Source organism: Hemicordylus capensis, chromosome 17 (genome assembly GCF_027244095.1).
Source record: "Hemicordylus capensis ecotype Gifberg chromosome 17, rHemCap1.1.pri, whole genome shotgun sequence".
Classification (NCBI taxonomy): Eukaryota; Metazoa; Chordata; class Lepidosauria; order Squamata; family Cordylidae; genus Hemicordylus; species Hemicordylus capensis.
The window spans coordinates 5,087,501-5,109,364 of record NC_069673.1 but is presented as its reverse complement, the minus strand read 5'-3'; the positions used below and the strand labels follow the sequence as shown (position 1 = coordinate 5,109,364).

At 48.8% G+C, this 21,864-nt stretch overlaps 1 protein-coding gene across 10 annotated transcripts in view; it reads right to left on the bottom strand.

Moving 5' to 3' along the window:
* Positions 1-21,864, bottom strand: part of COL27A1 (collagen type XXVII alpha 1 chain) — a 109,300-nt gene that overhangs the window by 11,495 nt on the left and 75,941 nt on the right. For 7 of the 10 annotated variants that reach the window (XM_053281847.1, XM_053281849.1, XM_053281854.1 and 4 more), the window contains 29 exons: positions 21,596-21,703; positions 21,362-21,415; positions 20,340-20,393; positions 20,075-20,128; positions 18,799-18,906; positions 18,617-18,670; positions 17,212-17,319; positions 16,891-16,944; positions 16,239-16,292; positions 15,334-15,387; positions 14,768-14,821; positions 14,186-14,293; positions 13,813-13,866; positions 13,075-13,128; positions 12,426-12,479; positions 12,092-12,145; positions 11,769-11,822; positions 10,344-10,397; positions 9,100-9,153; positions 8,671-8,724; positions 8,524-8,577; positions 8,093-8,146; positions 7,501-7,518; positions 6,612-6,665; positions 5,332-5,394; positions 2,459-2,624; positions 2,037-2,143; positions 1,710-1,790; positions 433-621 (listed from right to left, as the gene is read on the bottom strand). In XM_053281847.1, the coding sequence (XP_053137822.1) occupies positions 433-621; positions 1,710-1,790; positions 2,037-2,143; positions 2,459-2,624; positions 5,332-5,394; positions 6,612-6,665; positions 7,501-7,518; positions 8,093-8,146; positions 8,524-8,577; positions 8,671-8,724; positions 9,100-9,153; positions 10,344-10,397; positions 11,769-11,822; positions 12,092-12,145; positions 12,426-12,479; positions 13,075-13,128; positions 13,813-13,866; positions 14,186-14,293; positions 14,768-14,821; positions 15,334-15,387; positions 16,239-16,292; positions 16,891-16,944; positions 17,212-17,319; positions 18,617-18,670; positions 18,799-18,906; positions 20,075-20,128; positions 20,340-20,393; positions 21,362-21,415; positions 21,596-21,703 (2,082 nt within the window). The remainder of the gene's footprint in view (positions 1-432; positions 622-1,709; positions 1,791-2,036; positions 2,144-2,458; positions 2,625-5,331; positions 5,395-6,611; positions 6,666-7,500; positions 7,519-8,092; positions 8,147-8,523; positions 8,578-8,670; positions 8,725-9,099; positions 9,154-10,343; positions 10,398-11,768; positions 11,823-12,091; positions 12,146-12,425; positions 12,480-13,074; positions 13,129-13,812; positions 13,867-14,185; positions 14,294-14,767; positions 14,822-15,333; positions 15,388-16,238; positions 16,293-16,890; positions 16,945-17,211; positions 17,320-18,616; positions 18,671-18,798; positions 18,907-20,074; positions 20,129-20,339; positions 20,394-21,361; positions 21,416-21,595; positions 21,704-21,864) is intronic. The other 3 variants (XM_053281851.1, XM_053281850.1, XM_053281857.1) reach the window with 3 other exon arrangements.

Below are 21,864 nucleotides of genomic sequence, written 5' to 3'. Positions count from 1 at the left end.
ACAGGAAATCCTTGGCAGTAAAGCCTGCTCTGTCGAAAACGCCCTGGTTCCTTTGAAAAACCCAAAACACAAACTGTCAGAGGCTTTTTAAAACTTGGTTTTATATCCTTCAGTAGGATTTCTTCAATTTAGTATCAGTGGGAGGATTTCCCCCCTCTTTGTTTCCTTTTCTTTTGCTCCATAGATGTGCGTTTCTGCTCTGGGTGCTTGTATTTCTAAAATAAAAGCCCTTTATGTTTAAAGCAAACACACAACACCCTTTTGGGGGTTTCACCTGAACCTTACTGAGAACCAAGGGTTGCTATACTGCTACGTTGGTGTCTTGATCCCCTCCTATCACTTCATCACTGCTTTATTTTGTTGATTTTAGGTGTTGCCCATTTGGATGAACTGTGGGTAGAATGTTATTTATTTTTCCGAGGACCTCCTCACCATGCATCCCTGGAGGACGGTGAAGTAGCTCTTCTCCCTGGAGTCGGCGAGGAACATGACCTCTTTCTCTCGCTGGAGGCTGCCTCTGTCTGGATGAGGCCTGCAAGAGTAGGAGACCTTCTGCATGGCCCAGTTGCTGTGGATCTTCAAGAAGCGGAGCTGTACCACGCTCAGACCCTGATACTCCAGCTGCAGCATCAGTAAGACAGCAGAGGGTGGGCTAGGGAGCATTTACAGCTGGGGCGGATTGCGGGGTTAAATGCTATAACGCCTTGCAAGTAGAAAGCTAGCCTATCAGGGTTCCAACTCCCATTACTTATTACAGAATTATTATTATATTATTTAACATACTTATGTATCCTCCTTTAGAGACCTTCTTTACTGCGCATATATAAAAAGGAAAATTAATCCAAAAGGTTTCTCTAAAAGCAAACGTTTCGACATTAATGTGATGTCGGATGTTATGTTGGAGAAACCGGAAGACCCTTACTGAGCAGATTTAAAGAACATCGTGCCGATTCAAAGTATATTAATAGGGAAAGACCTTGGTCAATACATATGAGAAACAAGCATAATGGAAAAACAATGCCACTTAGAGTGTGCGTTCTGGAGCTAGAACACTGCAAACTTAAAAGAAAAACCAGGGAAGCATTTGTACATAGATAGACCGAAACCTCAGGTGAATGGTAAGGAGGAACTGAGAGAAATTTGGAAGTATATTGGCCATTAAAGGGTGTATTCCTGAACTTAGGAACATAGGAAGCTGCCATATACTGAGTCAGACCATCGGTCTATCTAGCTCAGTATTGCTTTCATAGACTGGCAGCGGCTTCTCCAAGGTTGCAGGCAGGAATCTCTCTCAGCCCTATCCTAGAGAAGCCAGGGAGGGAACTTGGAACCTTCTGCTCTTCCCAGAGCGGCTCCATCCCCTGAGGGGGGAATATCTTGCAGTGCTCATACTTCTAGTCTCCCATTCATATGCAACCAGGGTGGACCCTGCTTAGCTAAGGGAAAAAAGGTCATGCTTGCTACCATAAGACCAGCAACTTGCTTCTTTCCCTTCCCTTTCTCCTTGTCAGCACTGAGTTGGGGAAGTTCTGTTATCTCTCCCCTGTGCTCTGTATTAGCTTTAGGTGTTTGACTGGAATTGCTTATTATATCAGAATGTCTGTTCCCGCTTTGAGAGGGATGCACGCAACACAGATGCTCAACCAGTGAGCGACGGCCCCATCCTAGCTACGCAGTAGCTACAACCAGAATGTGCCAGAGCAGCTCACCGTGAAACCACCGGGCAAGGAACTGAACCACTGGAATGTGTCTTCGGAGTCATACGCTCTCAGCCAGGCCTTGATGGGGACCTGGAAGTTCAGACACGGAGCAGTCACATAAACCACCAATACTCTGGTCTCCCATCAAGACACACAACCAGAGGCTCTCCGTTGGACTACAGTGCCCATCAGCCCCCAGCCACGATGGCCAATAGTCAGGGATGATGGGTGTTGTAGTCCAATAACAGCTGGAGATCCACTGTTTAAGAGCCTCAGGTTGGCAATCCTGGGCACATGAAACCAGACTTTCCTCGTCTCCGGGCCCCCCGCTCTTACCTGGTTGTGCTCAGGAGAGATGCAGGTGTCTCCCCCGGCCGTGAAGTTGCAGAACGCCAGCAATGCATCTTGGGGGCTGCCTTGGTTGGGGTCTATGTAATAATACCCTGGAACGAAACGGGAGGGTTGCCGTATATGCCAGAATAGGAGACGAAAGGGGAAAGTTACAACCCACGGTGTTCTGCTGCAGCCAGGGTTGTGTGTGTAGACGCCCCCCAAGATGACGCTCTACTCAACCCATGCCACAATGGCCAGCAGCTCTCCAGAATTTCCGGGAGGAATTCCCTGAAATTTCCGGGCGAATTTCTGGGAGGAATTCCCCTCCCTAGCTAGAGAACCTAAGGATGGCCCCTTCCAGATGCAAAGCAGCTGATCCGCCACGGAGCAATGGCCCCATCCCCCAAAGGCTTGAAGCTTCCTACCGTCAGGCAGCTGGGGGTAAGCCAACAGCAGTTCTTTGCAAGAGGCAGCCGGGTGGTCTTTGGTGCCGTTTGGGAAGTCCACCAGGAGTTTGAGTTCCTGTCCCAGGCTGCCCATGAGAGCCCACACCCTGTCGTAGTGCAGCTCACTGGCGGAATAAATCAGTTGCTGGGGGGTGGGTGGGAAGAAAATTATGAAAGGCAAATGAAGGCATCTATTAGGACCTAGGTGTCATCCCGCAAACCATAAGAGGGGGCCTTGGCGATCACAGCCAGGAACCAGCCAGTTATTTATCATCACTCTCTTTACCCAACCATCAGAGAGTGTTCCTCAGAGCAAGATACGCTGCCTTACCATCCGCAGTTTTTAATGGGAAATTTCTGAAAATTCCCCTGGCCAGTCGGATCGGCCCTTGTGATTCGGGTGGGGTTGAATCCATCCACCACGTGTTACTATATTGTTCCTTTTATTAGGGGTGTGCAATTCGGATTTTCGGTGATTCGGTTCGGGACCCGAACCGAATCACCCCTATTCTGTTTTGTGCCCGAATATGGGCCACCTGAATCACCCTTGATTCGGTTCGGATTCGAATCGATTTGGGGGGGGAAGGGCCCAGGGGCAAAATTTTGGGGTGGGGTGGTAGTGCCCAATGGGTGGAAGCTACCACCCCAATTTCAGGGGGATTGGGCAAAGGGCTGATTTTTTGGGAATTTTTGAAGTTTTAGTGACTTTTAGAGACTTTAGTGACTTTAGTGACATCAGAAGTTTTTCTGAAGGGATGTTATTCCCTTATTTTCTGAGGTGTGAATTCTCATCCAATGATAGCAAATGAGATTTTTTTTCAATTAAAGAACTCTCATGACCCCACTTTCACTTTTTCACACTCTCATTTACTATGAATATCAATCTAGCACACTGCACCTTATGAAGAAAAACCTCAGAAATTCACCAAAATCCAGCCCTCTGCCCAATCACTCTGAAATTGGGGACGGGTGGTAGCCTCCACCCATTAGGCACTATCTACCAGCCCACCCCACTCTTTTGGGGCAGATCCACTTTCTGCCCCCAATCTGCCCCAAAGACACAAAAACTTCAGAAATTTCCCAAAAATCAGCCCTTTGCCCTATCCCCCTGAAATTGGGGTGGTAGCCTGCACCCATTAGGCACTACCACCCCACCCCACTCTTTTTGCCCAGATCCCATTCTATGCCCCCGAACTCCCCCAAAGTCACTAAAACTTCAAATAATCCCCCAAAATCGGTCATGAATTACCCAAATTTTTCGGCCCCGAAATTCGGGTGATTTGGCTCGGCCCCGAAAAATATCGGGGGACATCGAGGGTGATTCGGTTCAGCCCTGAATCACCCGAAATTGCTCATTTCGGGCACAGATCGATCTGTGCCCGAAATTTTTTGCACATCCCTACCTTTTATAATGACAGTCAACGTAGTCTTATCACTCCCCTTGCTATTACATTAACCCGGCCGAAATGATGAATTTTACGTCACAATTCTTGCAGACAAGAAACTGTCTATTACACACAAGGTTGCTAAATTTTGCATGGCCACTGTTAAGATCCGTCAACAATTAATTTCTACCCTTTAGATCTTACCATAAAATGTTTACTTGGTTGGTGTATGGTATGATAGATTTCTTATCTGAATGTTCTGTCGTCTGTTGTGTTTGTGTCTAATCGATAATCAAAATAAAGCTATTCATTCATACATTGGGAGGCAGCTAAAAGTGACTTGTGTGCTTTGCAGTTCTTTGCAGATGCCAAGAAATCTCACAAACCAGGATTTGTGCTCATGCCTGATAGCTGGGTGGAAGAAGCATCCAGCTAGGCTCTACATCCCATGCGAGGTCTGGAGAAGTGGCGTGGCCCAAAATCAAGGTTGGACGCGGCAGGGCGTCCTTTTCCTCCACCTTCCATGCAATGCTGCATTAACTGGGAGGTGAGGTACTCTGGTGGTAGCAAGCATGCACTGTCCCCTTAGCTAAGCAGGGTCTACCCTGGTTTGCATTTGAATGGGAGACTCCATGTGTGAGCCCTGGAAAAGATTCCCCTCCGGGGATGGGGCTGCTCTGGGAAGAGCAGAAGGTCCCAAGTTCCCTCCCTGGCTTTTCCAGATACGGCTGAGAGCGCCACTTTCCCACGATCGTATCGACGATTCCAGTTTGACTCATCATAAGCGATTCATCTGTTTTTGAGAGACGCCTCTAACATTATCGACAGCGTATCTACGAAAGTGATTCTGATGTCCCAACTGGTGGGGGTTGTAATTTTTATCCCCCGGTTAGTTAGCAGAGCACGGAAGAAGTTCGCCACTCCAGTTACAGAGTAGTCTGCAGAGTTTCGTTGCCGCAGCTATTTCAAGGAGATACGTGGAGATTCTTGAAGAATCAAAATACTAAGGAGCTGTATGGGCGAAGGACCCCTTTGGATAGGAAAGACCCAATCCTTGATCTAAAGAACTACATAATGAATAGGTGGGGGCGGAGGGAGAGGTTTCCATCTGCTCTCTAAGAGGAAAGGAAGGGAATCTGACTCAGCCCAGGAAATACCTGAAGAGTAACGACAGGGGTCACAGAGATAGGGAGACCCTGACTCACGATCTCTACTCCCAATGCCCCAGTGGCCATGAGGATAGTTGGTGCAAAAGGTCGAGGCACTGGAACTCCAACCACCACCACAGTGTTGCATTCTGGGGTGGGGTGGGGGGGAGATGGTAGCTATCAACCAGGAGGAGCCCTGAATATTCAGGGGCAAAGGCGACTGAAAATGCAAAAGGGGAGAAACCGTCTCAGCTCTGCTCCCCACCCCGATACAATTCGGCAGACCGTTCTCCCTGGGCTTTGATTTGTCAGCACTCACCTGCAGTTCTTCCCTGGAGAGATTCAACGGAGCACCCCGGGGACCAGGAACGCCAGGTGCGCCCTAGAAACAACACGGGCAGTTGACAATCCTGCCTCCAGACACCTGCTGCTCAGTGCCCTGGGTCTCAGGCAGGCCACTCAATGCTCCCAGGGTCTGGGGAACGGGAGGTCACCACCTCAGCCCAGATCCCCCATGGCTAACCCCAACTCTAAACTATGCTGACTTCTTTCTTCGGCCACCCTCAGCTCTTGTCCAAATAGGCACAGCCTCCAAAAACCAGCATCTTGGAACCTTAGCCCAGGATGCACAAATAAACGCATACCTCATGGTGCCTAAATGCATACACAGTACTTTGTGGGCTGAAAATGCACATACTTTTGCGTACGGAAAATAGGAAGCTGCTTCCTACGGAGTCAGGCCCTTGGTCCGTCCAGCTTCGTATTGCCTGCCCTGACTGGCAGAGGCTCCCCATCCTTCCAGACAGGGGTCTCTCCTAGCCCTACCTGGATATGCCAGGGATTGAACCGGGGACGTTTTGCATGCAAAACAGATGCTCTGGCATGGAGCTATGGGTCCTTCCTCATCTATGAAGCTGCCTTCTACTGAATCGGAATATTGGTCCATCCAGCTCAGGGCTGTCTACACTGACTGGCAGCAGCAGCTCTCCAAGGTTTCAGGCAGGTGTCATCTTTCCCAGGTCTGCTTGGACATGCTGCCAGGGATGGAACCCGGGACCTTCTGCATGCCAAGCAGATATCATACCGTTCAGTGACAGCCCCTCCGAACACAGGAAACAGCCTTCTACGGAGTCAGAGCCCCAGCCCATCTCGCTCAGAATTGTCAACTCTGATTGGCAGCGTTTCAGTCTCAGGGGTCTCTCCCAGCCCTACCTGGAGATGCTGCCAGGGACGGAACCTGGGACTTTCTGCATGCAACGCAGATACTCTACCGCTGAGGGATGGCTCCATCCCCTCATCAGCTGAGCACATAACTGGGTTTTATTTATTTGTACTAAGGAGAACCATCCCTCGTGTTTTCTATCACAAAACGCTACGAGAACTCCACAGCCTCCTTCCACCTTCTGCTTCCCCGTGAACTGGACCTACGAAAGCCTGAGGAGTGGTCCTCACTATTGTATCAACACATTCTTTTTTTTATATATAAATTGCTAGTTGCTACTAGTCCTCATGGAGGAAATCTTGCCGATGCAGGGGGTTGGGCCAAAACCCCCCCCCCTTGCAATTCTATGATTCTAGCGAAAAAGACTGCTAACTTACAGGCAGGCCTGGTGCTCCTTTGGGTCCTGGCAGGCCTTGAAAGCCTTTGAGACCCTGGAAAAACAAGAAGGGAAAGTATTAAAAATCTGTGCATGTTTAAGTCCCCTCCCTCTCGTTAGCATTAGGCCCTTCATAACCTTAATGCAGGAACTCTTAACCTGATCTTTGCTGTCCTACAGCACCACCTAGAGAATGGCCAGAGGAGGTACTGCAGTTTATTAGCTCAGCTGGACCAGGTGATATGGAGAACCAATAGGTTCACTGCTGGCTCTATACAACCGTTGATTCCAGTTTGGTCCCTTAGTCTCAGCAACATGCAGTTAGAGAAGACGGCCAGACCCTTGTGCTTTTCCTTGCCCTGAACTCAAAGTCTTTTGGAACCTGACTGCCTTTAGGACCTGGCCCTGGCCTCTCTGATCTTGTTTGCAGGCTGCCCTGCTCTAAATGGGGGTGGCAAAAGTCTTGACAACACGTTAATTCTCACCAGCAAACACCCCCAGTTAAGGAAAGCAGGGAGGTGTGGATTAGCCCCTGCTAACTGAGCAAAGAGGCACCTTTTTAAAGTGATGATTCTCTTTATTTAGCAGGGGGAGAGCAACTGACCCTATCCAGCCCCAGCACAGCATCCCTCCAGCGGCTGTTGCTGGTGTCTAACTTATGTTTCTTTTTTAGACGGTGAGCCCTTTGGGGACAGGGAGCCCTTTAATTAACTGATTGATTGATTGATTGATTTCTGTATGTAGACCGCTTTGGGAACTTTGGTTGAAAAGTGGGATATAAATATTTGCCGCATTTGTATTTGTATATTGGGTGCATGGTTTTGAGGACTGCAGGTCTGCTCAGAAGAAGAATTTGTACAAGCAGAGTGCTAGAGGAGAGAATTACTTACTTTTTCTCCAAGTGAGCCCTGGGGAGAGCAGGAAAGAAAACACCAAATTTTGTGAAAAATCCAGAGATGACTGTGTCCTAAGCTTCAAAAAGTGTGTGTGAACACACTTGTGCGTGCACACACACACACACACACACACACACACACACACGCTTCATATTTAGCTCCTTCCCTCTCATAGCCTTAGGCCCTCCCTCCCACAGAGGGAGCTATTGGCTCAGTTTTCCTGTGCTACAGCGCCACCCAAGCAATGGTCAAAGGGGGTACTGCAGCTCATCTGCTCAGCCGGGCCAAGTCAAGAGGGGTTTTCTGAGTGTTCCGTGGGAATACTTGAAAAGGCCCTCATCTTTCTGCAGCAGCATGTTTGCCAACTCTACACTCCCCCTCCAAGCATTGTTTTGCACTTGGCTTTGGTTGAGAGAACTTGGGGTTCTAGTAAACAAAAAACAAAAAAATACCCAATAATAACCAAGCAGATCTCTCAAGCCTGAAGTCTGCCCAGCCAAGGAAGGCATGTAGCCAAAGCCACCATTGAGATCATCGACAAATTTCCTCCCAGGAGCCTGTGGGCCCCCAAAATGGAAATGCTTACCGAAACGCCAGGGAATCCAGCATAACCACGTGTACCAGGAAGGCCAATCACACCCTGAAAAGAAAGCAGAGATATCCTGGTAGCCAAGCTGGCCTCAGCATGCTATTTACTTTTCATCCAGGGGGTGGGGCTTGCCACAGGTTGTGCACATAACTGTCCCTCAACCTCCCCCGGCCAGGTCAGTTGGTTCCCACTGGCTTCTGTGACCCGGGTACTATCATGGCAGATAACATTTTCCCGGATTTCAGCTTTCTTTCTTTTTTTTCTTTTTAAAGCTAAGCTCTAGCCCTTGTAGAAGCAGAGTTATGGAGCAAAATGTGCAGTCACTCTTCTGCTCACAAATTATTTTCAGGCCAATTTACATAATATGCAAATTAGGTACCCGGATTTGGAAAGCGAGACTATGGCAAGAGTATATAAAGCAATGTTACCTGTTCCCCTTTTGGTCCTGTCCTCCCTGGAACACCCACCGGACCCTGCTTGCCCTGAATGAGAAAGATGGTTCTTACTGAGGACTAGATCCTTTGCAAAATTTTAAAATTAGAAATCCACACACACATACATTTTCTCACAAGCACCTTAAAGCCGTTATCTCCCTGTGGACCAAGGTCCCCCATGCTTCCTTTGTCACCCTAGAAGAAGGCAAAAGAAGGTGAAAAGGATTAACGGTTCCCAGTGATGTAAAAAGAGAGGATACACTAAACTGATATTACAACAGCCCTTTCACTTTGGAGAATCTAAGCAAAAAATTGCTGGTATAATTGATTCAGCTGAGAAATAACAATTAACTTTTACATTTATAACCTGCTCTTCTTCCAAGGAGCCCAGAGCAGTGTGCATGGTTATGTTTATCCTCACAACAACCCTGTGAGGTAGGCAAGGCTGAGAGCAAAAGGACTGGCCCGGAGGCACCCATGAGTCTCCATGGCTGAATGAGGATTTGAACTCGGGTCTTCCCAGTCCTAGTCTAACACTCCAAACACTACACCACACAGGTGGGCACCCACCTTTCGTCCTTTGGGACCCTTGACTCCTTTTACCCCTCTCAGTCCAGAATCCCCCTGCAAATGGTAAACAGGACAAACAGAATTCACTATGGTAATTTGTAGTTTATTTATCATTACATGTGGTAAACGAGTCCTCGTCTGGACAACTCCACAGTTTGCAGATGGAGGCACTTCTATACAGCTGCAAAATTGAAGTACAGTATATATATATGTGTGTGTGTGTATCTATATCTATATCTATATCTATATCTATATCTATATATGAATGAAGTACTGGCCATCACAACATCCTGTGGCAATGGTTTCCATATTTGATTGTGTGCTTTGCAGCTCAAACTGGCTGTCTACGTGTTTTAGAAAATGGCCCCCATTTTTGCATTTTTAGAAAGGGGTAGGAGAAAAACCTAGCTTTCTTTAAAAATATTTTATTTATCTATCTGTTTATTTAAAATATTTATATGCCACCATTCTTCACAAATGAATTCATTGCAGCTTACAAAAAATTCATTAAAGAAAGCAGTAAAACACAACCTCTAATATCATAAAAAGGCGGGATAAGGCAATCTTTAAGCAATCACAGAGAAATGTACAGAGTTACTAGAAGGCCTGCTTGATTTCTTTTTAAGTATTTACAAATACGAAAAATATTTATATACCATCTTTCAACAAAAGTTTCCAAAGTGGTGTATATAGACATAAACACATAAATAAAATGTCTGCTTGTCCCCAAAGGGCTCACAATCTAAAAAAAACCCCCTAAGATAGACACCAGCAACAGCCCCTGGAGGGATGCTGTACTAGGGATGGATAGGGCCAGTTGCTCTCCTCCTGCTCAATAAAGAGAATCACCAGCTTTAAAATGTGCTTCTTTGCTCAGTTATTTAACTTTGGTTTAAAAATTAAACAGGGAGGAGCCAAGCCTAAGATCAAGAGGCAGGAAGTTCCTTTTTTTTTTTTTTTGCAGATTTCATTTATTCATCAAACTTTTTTTTATTTAATTGTGTGATAGCCCAAATTAACTGAAATCTTTGTAGCAAGGTGAACTGTAAGTAAACAAAATAACCAATCATAATGACTGGGATCTGGACTAATCCTGCACTGGTGCTTCACGGGAAGGGTGGTGTTCTTGGATCTCTCCTTCCCTTTGAAGCCCTCTGTATACCTCCCGAAAATATGTCCCTGAGGGTCGTGAATTTTGCACAGAATGGAATTCAGGAACATTGCTCCATGTGATGAATACTTACATAAACACCTGGGGGTCCTCCTGGTCCCTTGAGGCCTCGTTCACCACGCAGCCCCTTGAAGAAAGAAGAAAAGACGTGCAGAAAATGCCTGCAGTTTGCTAATGCCTTTCCAGGACAATCCCACAAAGACATTGTCTCTCTGCATGTTACATTCATCAGACACTTTCCCCAGTTTCTGTTTTTAAAGATCATGGCAATCTAAGCTGAGAAAGCATGGGCAGTTATTTATTTACAAAAATATGTGTCAGTCCAGGATTTCCAAGAGGTTTACAATGGCAAAAAACCTCAAATGACGAAATATGAAAGGGCAGCATCCAGCCAGAGTTAGTCGTGACTAAGTCTCTTTGAATTTAATGAGGCTCAAATCAGTCATGATTAACTCGTCTCATTGATTTTAACAATGCTTAGTCATGACTAAGGTGTTCCATGGATTACAGGATGGGGCCGTAGCCCAGTGGCAGGGCGTGCCGGTGGTCCCAGGTTCAGTCCTTGGCAGCATCTCCAGATATGGCTGGGAGAGACTCCTTCCCGAAAGCTTGGAGGAGCTGCTGCCAGTCAGTGCAGACAATACTGAGCAGGATGGACAAAGCGTTGGACTCGGTAGAAGGCAGCTTCTTATGTTCCTAGGATGTGGAGAACATCATCTAGACCGCCTGCAAAATTGCCTGTAGGAATCAGCATTCGTGTTGTAAACCGCAGTGGCTTCCAGCACTGCTCTTATGAATGCAACTAATATTTATATACCACTTTTCAACAAAAGTTCCCAAAGCAGTTTGAATGGATGGATAGACAGACAGACAAATAGATAGAAAATGGCTCCCTGTCCCCAAAGGTTGGCAGGTTTGGCTTTTTTAAAGCCAAACTTTGGGTTACGGCCCATTTGACCCACGGGTATACCCCTTAGGTTCTGGCAACCACAGTATTTAAAAAGAAACGTAAGAAAGACACCAGCAACAGCCACTGGAGGGATGCTGTGCTGGGGAGGGATAGGGCCAGTTGCTCACCTCCTGCTAAATAAAGAGAATCACCACTTTAAAAAGGTGCCTCTCTGCTCAGTTAAGCAAGGGACTAGCTTGTTCTTGAAGGCTGCCGCGTTCCTTTCCCAGGATGTGCAGGGGAAAGCATCGTTTCCCCGTGCATTCTGGGAAATAAAATGGTGGCCACTGCAGTACACTAAAACAATGGCATTTCCCTGTTTTAAGGCACAGCAGCCCCTTGCTGCCACAGGACAACTGCCTGGTCCCCCAGTCTATAGCCTTTTCACAACTTCTGTGGGGCCTTTGACAAAAATGGAGCATGGTTTTCGACCAAGCTCTCCAGAAAGCCCTTTCCAATCTACTTCAAACCACCCAGAGATCAGCCATTAGACCCTCACCGACCTTCTTCCTCCCTCCCCCCAAAAAGAACACAGAGCACATGGCCTACCTTCGGACCCTTGGAACCCCTTGGAGGCCTGGATCCAGCTTTGCCGCGCTTGCCCTAAAAGCAGCAAGGGGGGGCGGAGCAGGGAAGAGTTGCTAAGTCTCAAATTTGGACCTGAGACATCAGCACGTTCACCTCCTCCTTAAGCATCCCATTCACACGTTATGTACAACACTCGTAGGACAGGTGTACTGTGTCCGCAGGCACAGATCCGTCCAAACTTGTGAGCACAGAAATGGTGCCCATAATTCAGCCCTTAGAGACTCTCTTGTGTATTCTGGGGCGTGCTTTTGCAAGAGAAAGCGGGCCTGAGTCTGCTTCCTTACCCTTCTGCCAGGATTGCCAGGGAAACCGGGAGACCCGCCACGCCCGTGCTGCCCCTAAGGGAAGTGGGAACAAAAATGAACACAGGCTTTGCAGAGCAGCAGATCCAGTTTGGAAGCAACCTCACTACATTTCTTTCCAATGTACATTTCCTCCTTCCCTCTGCAAGCTCAAAACCCTGCTGTGCAGCTTTACCAGAGTAATCAGTTTGAATGCAAAAAGGGAGGAAGTGGCTGTGTACAGTACTGATTCACCAGTGCCTGTGACGTCAACCCCCCAACCCGCAGAGCAGTTTTACATTTTAATTTTAATTTTAAAGTGGTGGTTGATAGATACCTTTTCTCCTCTGCATCCTTTCTGACCATCCAGACCTGGTAATCCCTGAGGGCCCTGAAACAAAACAGGGACAAGCAAATCTTTCCAGGAGAAGGCGGAAGAGACAGCAGCACCGTTAGCAGCTTACACAGAGACACCAGAGCCTAACAGCTTGCTTGTTATGCAAAATCTAAAAGCTTAGATTCTCAGGATGGTGTATTCTAACTCAAACTCTAGGAGGACAAGACGAACTGTAAAATCTCTTCCACTTCGATATACCCGTTGATTTAATTCTGTTTACTCTGGTCTCTTTAATACAGGTGGACCTCGATATTTGCGGGGGTTCCATTCCGTGGCTGTACCGTGGATATGGAAACCGCAAATATTAGATCATTGATCCCTACGGGATTGCAGGGGTTAGGTTCCCCATTGGCCATTTTCGGCCAAAAACTGGCTGATTTTCGTGGGGAGGGGAGAGAGCACCTTACCTGCAATGCGATGGCCCCACTTCCGTCTCTAAGGGGGCAGACCGTGACAAGAGTCACAATGAACAGCCCCCCTGCTCCAGACAGGCCTGCCCAAATGGCAATTCATGCCATAATTACACTCCCGAGACACACAACGGGCCATGTCAATTCTGACTTAAAATGATCAATTTAGAAAACCTCACCTTTTGCCCCGGTTCCCCTGGCAATCCTGAATCTCCTTTCTGGCCTGGGGGCCCCTATAGACAGAAAAAGCTCAGTTTGGGCCCCAAATGCATTTTCTTCCATGGGAGGATGCTAGGGCTTAATTAGTCAGTCAAATAATTGCTTGAATTAATTAACCAATGAGATAAACCAACATTTTGTTCATCTACAAAGGTACCCCCCCCCCCGCCGCAAGCAGATCTTTTACAGATGTTAATTGCCTTTAATACAGGCACTTAGGAAAACGAAGCATGGCAAATGCTATCTTAAAAGAATTCAATCCTATGCAAGAAAACACGGAGTCGGCCCCTTCTAAAATCTACCTGTGGCACCAAGGTTTTTTTGGGGGGTGGAGGGGTTTCCGTTAATCTTCAAATTTAAAAATGTCTATAAGGTTAGAGGAAACCAATCTGCCTTCATCTTCTTATGCACAGAATGAATAAATGCAGATTTACAGATCTCCGTGCAAGCCAAGCTGTCATCTTGTGCGTCGGGCATCATCCCTGACGCACGGTCCACACACACTGCTGTGGAAGTGGTTACTAAAGCACAAAACGAAAAAGCCTTCAAAAGCTGAGCAAATAGAGGGGTGCTGAAAACATTCCTTGCTTGGGGTGCTGCTTAGTCTGGGTCAGGGCAAGAATGTGTCCCCCCCCCACCCCACCGCGTCTAGCTGGACCCAAAGTGAATATAAAATGCAGCAAACAAAGTCAACTCACGTCAGTGCCGGTTGGACCCGGTGCTCCTGTTTCGCCTGGCAATCCATAATACCCCTGAAATCAATGGGAGAGACAAATCAATACCTTAACAGTAGAAGCTAAAAGCAAAAATTACAGGGAGCATTTAATTGCCTTATTGCCTGCCATCTAAAGAGATGCTGATTCTGCTACGACTCCCCAACTGGCTCTGTTTGCCTCGCTCCTATCGCTGTCCCCAGCAGAAAAGCGTCCGCTTCCAAAGGCTGGAGAGAGATTCTCAGCTTTCAAGGAACAGTACAGTTCTGTTTACGTCCCTAACCACTTATCAATGGTGCACTCTCAGTAAACAAGACAGCCAGACTCCCAATCACAAAATTAAAGAGAAGGAAGTTACCTGAGCGCCAACCTCTCCTTTCGGGCCTGTATTCCCCTGGGGTCCCTGGAGGCCATTGGGACCCCTAGGTCCTTGGCTCCCCTTCACACCCTCAGGGCCTGGGGCACCCTAGAGAGCACAAATGGGAAAGAACCATTGCTGACACACCTTTCCAAATCTTGAAACAAAGCAGTTGTCCTACACATGAGAAAAGCAACGAGAAAAGGTGGCTTCCCTTTCAGTCAGACACAGCTGTGGAAGGTTGAAGAGCAAAAAGAGTGGAAAATCTACGACTTAACAATAATTATTTCCCTTCTTGCAGAGATTGTAAGGTCCTCGGGGCAGGGACCTGCATTGAAACTGGATTCTTTCTTGCATTCAGTTGCATTCATATCCAACCTCCTGAAAGCATTTTGTTGGGGGGTGAAGTTGGGATGGTGTGTGTGTGTGCTGGCCTGCAGCTTTTGGGTGGTACTATCATGAACTGGGTGGTGATTTTTAAAAAATGGGTGATTTTTGCACCCCCGTTCTTTTTCCTCCCTCCCAAATATGAGCCTGGTTCAAAGCTCTCCGTTGATCATTTTTGGCTGAATAAAGACTTACCAAAGGACCTCTCTTGCCCTGGTCTCCCTTCTCCCCATCTTCTCCTGGGAATCCCTACAGAAAAAAGAAAAGAAAAGAAAAAGCCATTTATATCACCAGCATCTGAATGCTGATAATATTACAAAGATATTTCTATTTCACAGCCGTCTAGATGCACAATATCGCAATCCATACGACTCCCCTATGAGGTTGCTCAGTAGGAGTAATCCCGTTGCAGAAGCGAGTGACAGAAAATTGCCACCTGGGGTTTTTGTGGCTGAAGATGGACACCTTTCCTCTGCCTCCTAGTTCCGTCCCGTCGCTCCCAGATACAGCAGCTTAGATGTGAAAGGAGCAATTAAAAAGAGAGAGATTTGGGAACGCCTTCAAATATTGATGTGCTGCTCTTCAATCATTCTCAAAGCAAAGGACGTAGGAAAACAGATAATAAATAAGAAGGTTCCCCATCCCCAAAGGGCTCACGATCGGTGTGGGGTGGGGAATACAACACATACACCTGTCATGGCCCTTGGAGGGGCACTGTTGTTAGGGCTGGATAGGGACAATACAAAGCACCCTACGCTTACCGTCGCTCCAGCCACACCACTGGGACCTCGTAAGCCATCAGGGCCTTGGTTTCCCTGAAACAAATCCAAATAAAGTGATGAAGCCACCGAGTTATTTGCAAATCATGGGGCTCAATTAAGGGAACAGACCTGCTCGTCCCGAAAGTTAAGACTCGGCTCTCATTTCCTCACTTCCCCTGCACTGCTAGCTCTGCAACCGACGGAAGCGGCCTTCTGCGGAGTCAGACCCTTGGTCCACCTCGCTCAGGATTGTCTGCTCTGACTGGCAGCGGCTTCTCCAAGGTTTCGGCAGGCGTCCTCCCCTACCTGGAGAGATGCTGCCGGCCCGGGGAAGGCACTGGGGACCTTCTGCAAGATGCTCTGCCACTGGGCTGAATATTGGAAGCGGCATTAGGGCCACTGGACCAGTCCTTGGTCCGGACTGTCTGCACTGACTGGCAGCAACTCTACAGCGTTCCAGACAGGGCAGGGGTCCTAATCCCAGCTCGACCTGAAGACGCCAGGGCTTGAATCCAGGGCTGCCTGTGTGCACAGCAGATGCTCCACCACTGAGCTTTCTCCTGCTGAGTCAGACCATGGGTCCACCTAGCCCCATACTGCCTACTCTGGCTGGTAGCATCTCTCCAGGGTCCCAGACAAGGATTTTCCCCAGCCTTCTGTGGAAATGGAAGGGACTGACATTGGGGCCATCAGCAGGCATTCTCTAGCTCTTCCCCTGAGCTAGAGAACAGGGCAGGCCTGCTCAATGTAGCCCCCACCTTGCTGTTTTTGGACTACAACTCCCATGATCCCCACCCGCAGTGGCTAATAGCCGGGGATTATGGGAGTTGTAGGCCAACATCTGCGAACGGGCCGGAGTTGAGCAGGCCTGGAATAGGACCTCTGGGATTTATTGGTTTCATTACCTTCAGCCCTTCAGGGCCGTCTGATCCCGGAAGCCCCCGGACTCCCGATTCCCCCTGCAACACCAGAAAGAAGAGTTGGTTCCTGCAAGGCGCATGGTGCTGGCTGAATGCCTTTTGTACGGTTTTACATTTATTTACACTTTCCATCCTCATTATAAAGGTGGGCCAGGTGGAGCAGGGAACACAAGGAGAGAGAGTGGAGGGGAGAGATTGGCCTTACATTGGAACATAGGAAGCTGCCACATACTGAGTCAGACCATTGGTCCATCTAGCTAAGTATTGTCTGCACAGACTGGCAGCGGCTTCTCCAAGGTTGCAGGCAGGAATCTCTCTCAGCCCTGTCTTGGAGATGCTGCCAGGGAAGGAACTTGGGAACCTTCTGCTCTTCCCAGAGCAGCGCCATCCCCTAAAGGGAATATCTCACAGTGCTCACACATCAAGTCTCCCATTCAAATGCAAACCAGGGCAGACCCTGCTTAGCAAAGGGGACAAGTCATGTTTGCTACCACAGGGCCAGCTCTCTTCCCATAGACCAGCTCTCTTCCCACGGCCTTACAACCCACACAAGGCGAGGGTGGTGTAGCCTGAGCTGAGGAAGGGGGTCCTCTTCCGGACGGCCCCTACGGGCTCCTGGCTCTGAACCGTGACCTACCCTTGCCGCTCTGGCTCCTTCAGGCCCCGCCACGCCAGTCACGCCCGCCTGGCCCTGCAAAGGACACAGAGAAGAGGATGCCCCTTGATGGAAATGCTGGAGCCGAACCCTGCTGGATCCCAGCAAAGCTCTCCCAAAGCCCAGCAGCCTGTTTCCGACAGTGGTCAGCTTCTAGGGCAGGGGTGGGCAAACGCGGCATTTTGGCTGGGGTTGGCGGGAGAGGAAGTCCAACAACCGCCAGAGGGCCAGGCTGCCCACTCCTGTTCTAGGGAGTCCCCCAAGCTGAGCACAAAAGTGATACCCCTCGTGGCTAGTACTTGCCATGAAGCCTTCTGCCCCCTTTTCTCCTCTGAGGCCCTTTCTGCCCACTTTCCCCACCATTCCTCCGGGCCCTGGCGGTCCAGAAGACCCTCCGGCACCAGTGTCCCCCTGTTCCAGACAGAGAAAGAGAGAGAGAGATTATTCTAAAGAGCTGGAGAGCAAAATCAAAGGCCAGTCCCAAGAACCATTTATTTCCTTCCAATCAACTCTCTTGAACACGAGAACCATCTTTTCGCAAGGGTACCGTCGAAGACAAGCAGAATCTATCACACCAACCAGACAAGGTCCCCAAACCGAAGCAATGATGGGCAAATCCATCTAGGAAGATTTGCAGGGCCGTTTGATTGATTTGAATTGAAAACCGTTACTTCCACAACGGGTTACGTCCGGCTTGTTCTGGTTCATGGTCCTTTTAGGGCAGGGTTCCCCACCTGTGGCCGTCCAGACACTGCTGGATTCCAAATACGACAAATATTTATATACCGCTTTTCAACAAAAAGTTCCCAAATATAAGTTCCTTATATACACAGATATAAGGAAATAAATAAATAAAAAGGCTCCCTGTCCCCAAACGGCTCACAAACAAACAAACAAACAAACAAACAAAATCAGATAAGACACCAGCAACAGTCAATGGAGGGATGCTATGCTGGGGATGGATAGGGCCAGTTGCTCTCCCCCTGCTCAATAAAGAGAATCACCACCTTTTCAAAGGTGCCTCTTTGCTCAGTTAGTAGGGAACTACAATTTCCATCACCGGCAGCTACAACTGATTGTGGCTGAAGATGATGGGAGTTCTAATTTTGCAACATCTGGAGTGCCACAAGTTGGGAACCCCTGTTTTAGAGAGCCAGCGTGGTGTAGTGGTTAGAGTGCTGGACTAGGACCGGGGAGACCCGAGTTCAAATCCCCATTCAGCCATGTAACTAGCTGGGTGACTCTGGGCCAGTCACTTCTCTCTCAGCCTAAGCTGCTTCACAGGGTTGTTGTGAAAGAGAAACTCAAGTATGTAGCACACCCTCCTTGGAGGAAGAGTGGGATATAAATGTAAATAATGATAATAATAATAATAATATATTTTCAGGAATGATAATGATAATGATAAACTTTATTTGTTAGCTGCCCAAGTTGTTCAGTTAGCTGCTGAACAAGTTGTTCTCTGGGCGGCTCACAACTACACAACAGTTTTTAAAAAAAATCTAACACACACATAAAACAAGGAAAATTACAATAAAAATAAATTAAAAATGCAAAATGCAATACAAAACAGTTTAGAAACTATCTGTCTGTCGGTCTATATTAAAAAATCAATGGTCTAAGTCTGCGTGAACAGAAAGGAAAGACAGCCGAATATTGTGCAGGAGCTGCACACAATAATTCCGAGGAGGATAAAATTCCGCCACACCTTCTCTCCCTTTGGCCCCGGCTCGCCAGGAACCCCAGGGTCTCCGTCATCACCCTGAGGAAGAAAAGCAGGTTCTTAGCACGTTTCCATCCCTGGCCTTGGATCATGACTGCTTCCCCCAGTTCCTCCCCACTGCTGAGCTGGGAGGAGAAACCCACCCTCTGACAATTCCCAACATGTACCTCTGTCCCCGGCTCTCCAGGTCTCCCAAGGTCGCCCGCCAGCCCCTTCTCTCCTCTCTCTCCGAGCTCTCCTTTGGGACCTGGGAACCCTGGAGTTCCTCTCCCCCCCTGGAAAAGAAAACAATCAACATAAGGTCTCCACAGGTTATCCTAGGTTGTGTATTTTTGGTTCTCCACGTCCTGAAAGGGATGGCAGTTCTACAGTGAACCTTCCCAGGTCCGGTTGTGAGGGGAACAACTCAATGCAGGGCCTTCTCGGCTATAGCCCCAGAAGAGAATTTCAGAGTTCCTTCCACAAAGACACCTTGGAGATTTCTGATAGTTTCTTTATATCTCTACGCAAGCCAGGGCTGGAGGAAGAGGATACATCGATATGAGGGGTTTTTCTCACTATCCGCATCAGGGCAGGGGAAGCCTCCGACCCTAATTTGGGAGCTTTGTGAGTTTCTGATTGGCCCCTGTGAAGGCCCCGGCTTGGAATAAGATAACCACCTAGCAATCAAGAACTTACAGCTGTGAAGCACGACGAGGACGAAGAAGATTTATATACCGCTTTTCAGCAAAAGTTCCCAAAGCGGTTTACATAGATATAAATAAATAAAATGGCTCCCTGTCCCCCAGAGGGCTCACAATCTAAAAAAGAAACAGGAGAGAGACCCCAGCAACAGCCACTGGAGGGATGCTGTGCTGGGGACGGATAAAGCCAGTTGCTCTCCCCCTGCTCAAGAAAGAGAATCACCACTTTTAAAAGGTGGTGCTGGTGGAGCTGGTATCCTTTGCTTGGTTAGCAGGGGGCGTCCCCCAGGATGGAAGAAGGCCATTGACTGGAAGTGCAGAGGAACGAACGACTTCCTGAGACATCCCCTTCAAGAGGCTGAGTGGCCACAGAGCACACATGAGATGGCCATGCAGTACTAGGTTTAAGAAATACACACGGAGTCCTGTCATTCCTCGTTCTTACAGAGCAGAACTGTGAGCAGAACATAGGAACATAGGGAGCTGCCATATACTGAGTCAGACCCTTGGTCCATCTGGCTCAGTATTGTCTACACTGGCTGGCAGCCACTTCTCCAAGGTTGCAGGCAGGAGTCTTTCCCAGCCCTGCTCGGAGATGCCAGGGAGTGAACCTGAAACCACTGGCCTACCAAGTATATATCACCCCCCCGCAAAAGAAGAAACACCATCTCCTAAATTTGAGCGAAGACCCGTTAGAGCTTGTAACCCCTCGAAAGACAGAGTGTCACCTGGATCTTCAAAGCTCTTTTGAAATACTGACCTGTTGCCCTTTTGACCCAGGCTGACCTTCCCCTCCGGGCAGCCCTGGAGAACCCTAGGGGCAAAAAATCATGAATAATCCTGCATTTTCAGACACATGGTTGAAACAGATACACACACACACAAGCTGAATAATGCTGTTATGATTCAGGACGTCAGCTTCATCGGAAGGAGGAAAGGGGGCAGATGGAAACCAAGAGAGGACCCAAGAGAAGTGTGAGAAGGTGGGGAAAGGGGAAAAGAAGAAGCCTAGATGTTCTCCATACCTGTTCTCCAGCCAGCCCCCCAATGCCAGCTCCACCAGCTGCTCCAGCGTCCCCCTAAAGAAATGAAGTTAATCAGGGTGCTGCCAATTCCTGGCTAGCCAAAGTATGGATGTGGGGAAAGGTCTGATATCCAGCCACTCCAACAGGAAACCCTGGGGCTCGTCAGGAGCAATCCGGGAGTCCCTCACTAAGCAGCTTGTACGATTCATTTCTAGACCCAAGGCAAAGCAGAGCTGAGAGTCTGATAGGGAGGGGGAGTGGAATTCAGAGGCCTGAACCCAGATGGCGGGGTGCACAATTCGGGACAAGGTTCAGGGGGCCTTAATGGTGGGTGGCAGCGGTGGGGTTTCCAGATTACATGCTGTTCAGTGGTCATTTACTTTGACTTGGTAGAATCATCTTGAAACCATAAACAAGGGGTGTTGCGCTGAGCCACGAGGGAGCAGTCTTTTCTAGCTTGCACGGACCTCAGGCAAGGGGGAAATACAGCTCTGTAGTACTGTAACGCAGGGGCAGAGCCACCATTGTGCAGACGGGTTCAAAGAACCCGGGCGCCAATTAAAAGGGCCACCGAAGTCCACAGGGGTGTGTGGCTCGGGCTCTGGAAGAGCCCCGAGCGAACAACCCCCGCCCTCGTCCAAGCTCCGGAAGAGCCCCGAGCGAGCTCTCTCCTGTCCTTTTCAGGCAGCGTTAGCTGCCTGAAATGGATGTGGGGGAGAGCTCGTTTGGGCTCTCTGGAGCCAGAACCACACCCCCGAGCACAGGCTGTCACTAGTGGGGCCGCCTGGTGGGGCCGGACCCAGGCTGCCATTCGGCTGGCTCCACGCCTGCTGTAATGCAAAGATAAAACCCGAAAGAAGGCATCGGAAATGTGAACGGCTCCTTGCTGACAGTACAGGGACTGTGATGCCGAAACACAGGCAGTACGGAAGCCGACTTAACGGGCATGTAGTGACAGGATGCAATCTGGAAAGCGCCCTGGAGGAACAGCCTAGATGAAATCGTCTTGCTCTTGTCCTTACCTTCTCTCCTTTCTTGCCAGCCCGCCCCTCTGGACCAGTGGAGCCTCCTTGACCCTGTAAGGAGACCATTGCCCCATGAGGCCGGGGTGCAGGCCAGGTGAGGCGGCCATTTTGCAGCCTGCACCAATCCGCCACTCGAGGCAACGGCCTCACCAGGCCTAGTGAGTGGGCCAGCCCGGCCTCAAGCCCTGAAGCCGACAACCCCAGCATGCTCCAAGATACCGATATGCTCACCAGGCAGCCCAGCGGGCCAGGAATTCCCACTGGGCCCAGAGGCCCCACTTCTCCTGCTGGGCCTGGCTTCCCAGGGAGGCCATTTTGTCCAGGTGGACCAGGAAGTCCCTAGGAAGTCACAAAAGCATTTTAGAAATAGGTCAAGGCACCCAAACAAGTTAAATACAAACAATCGAGGTGTTGGTTAGTACGTGAGCTTCTGAGGCAAGGGTTGGTCTCCATGGGCCCGGGACTCGAACACAGAACCTTGTATCAAAAGCTCTACCACT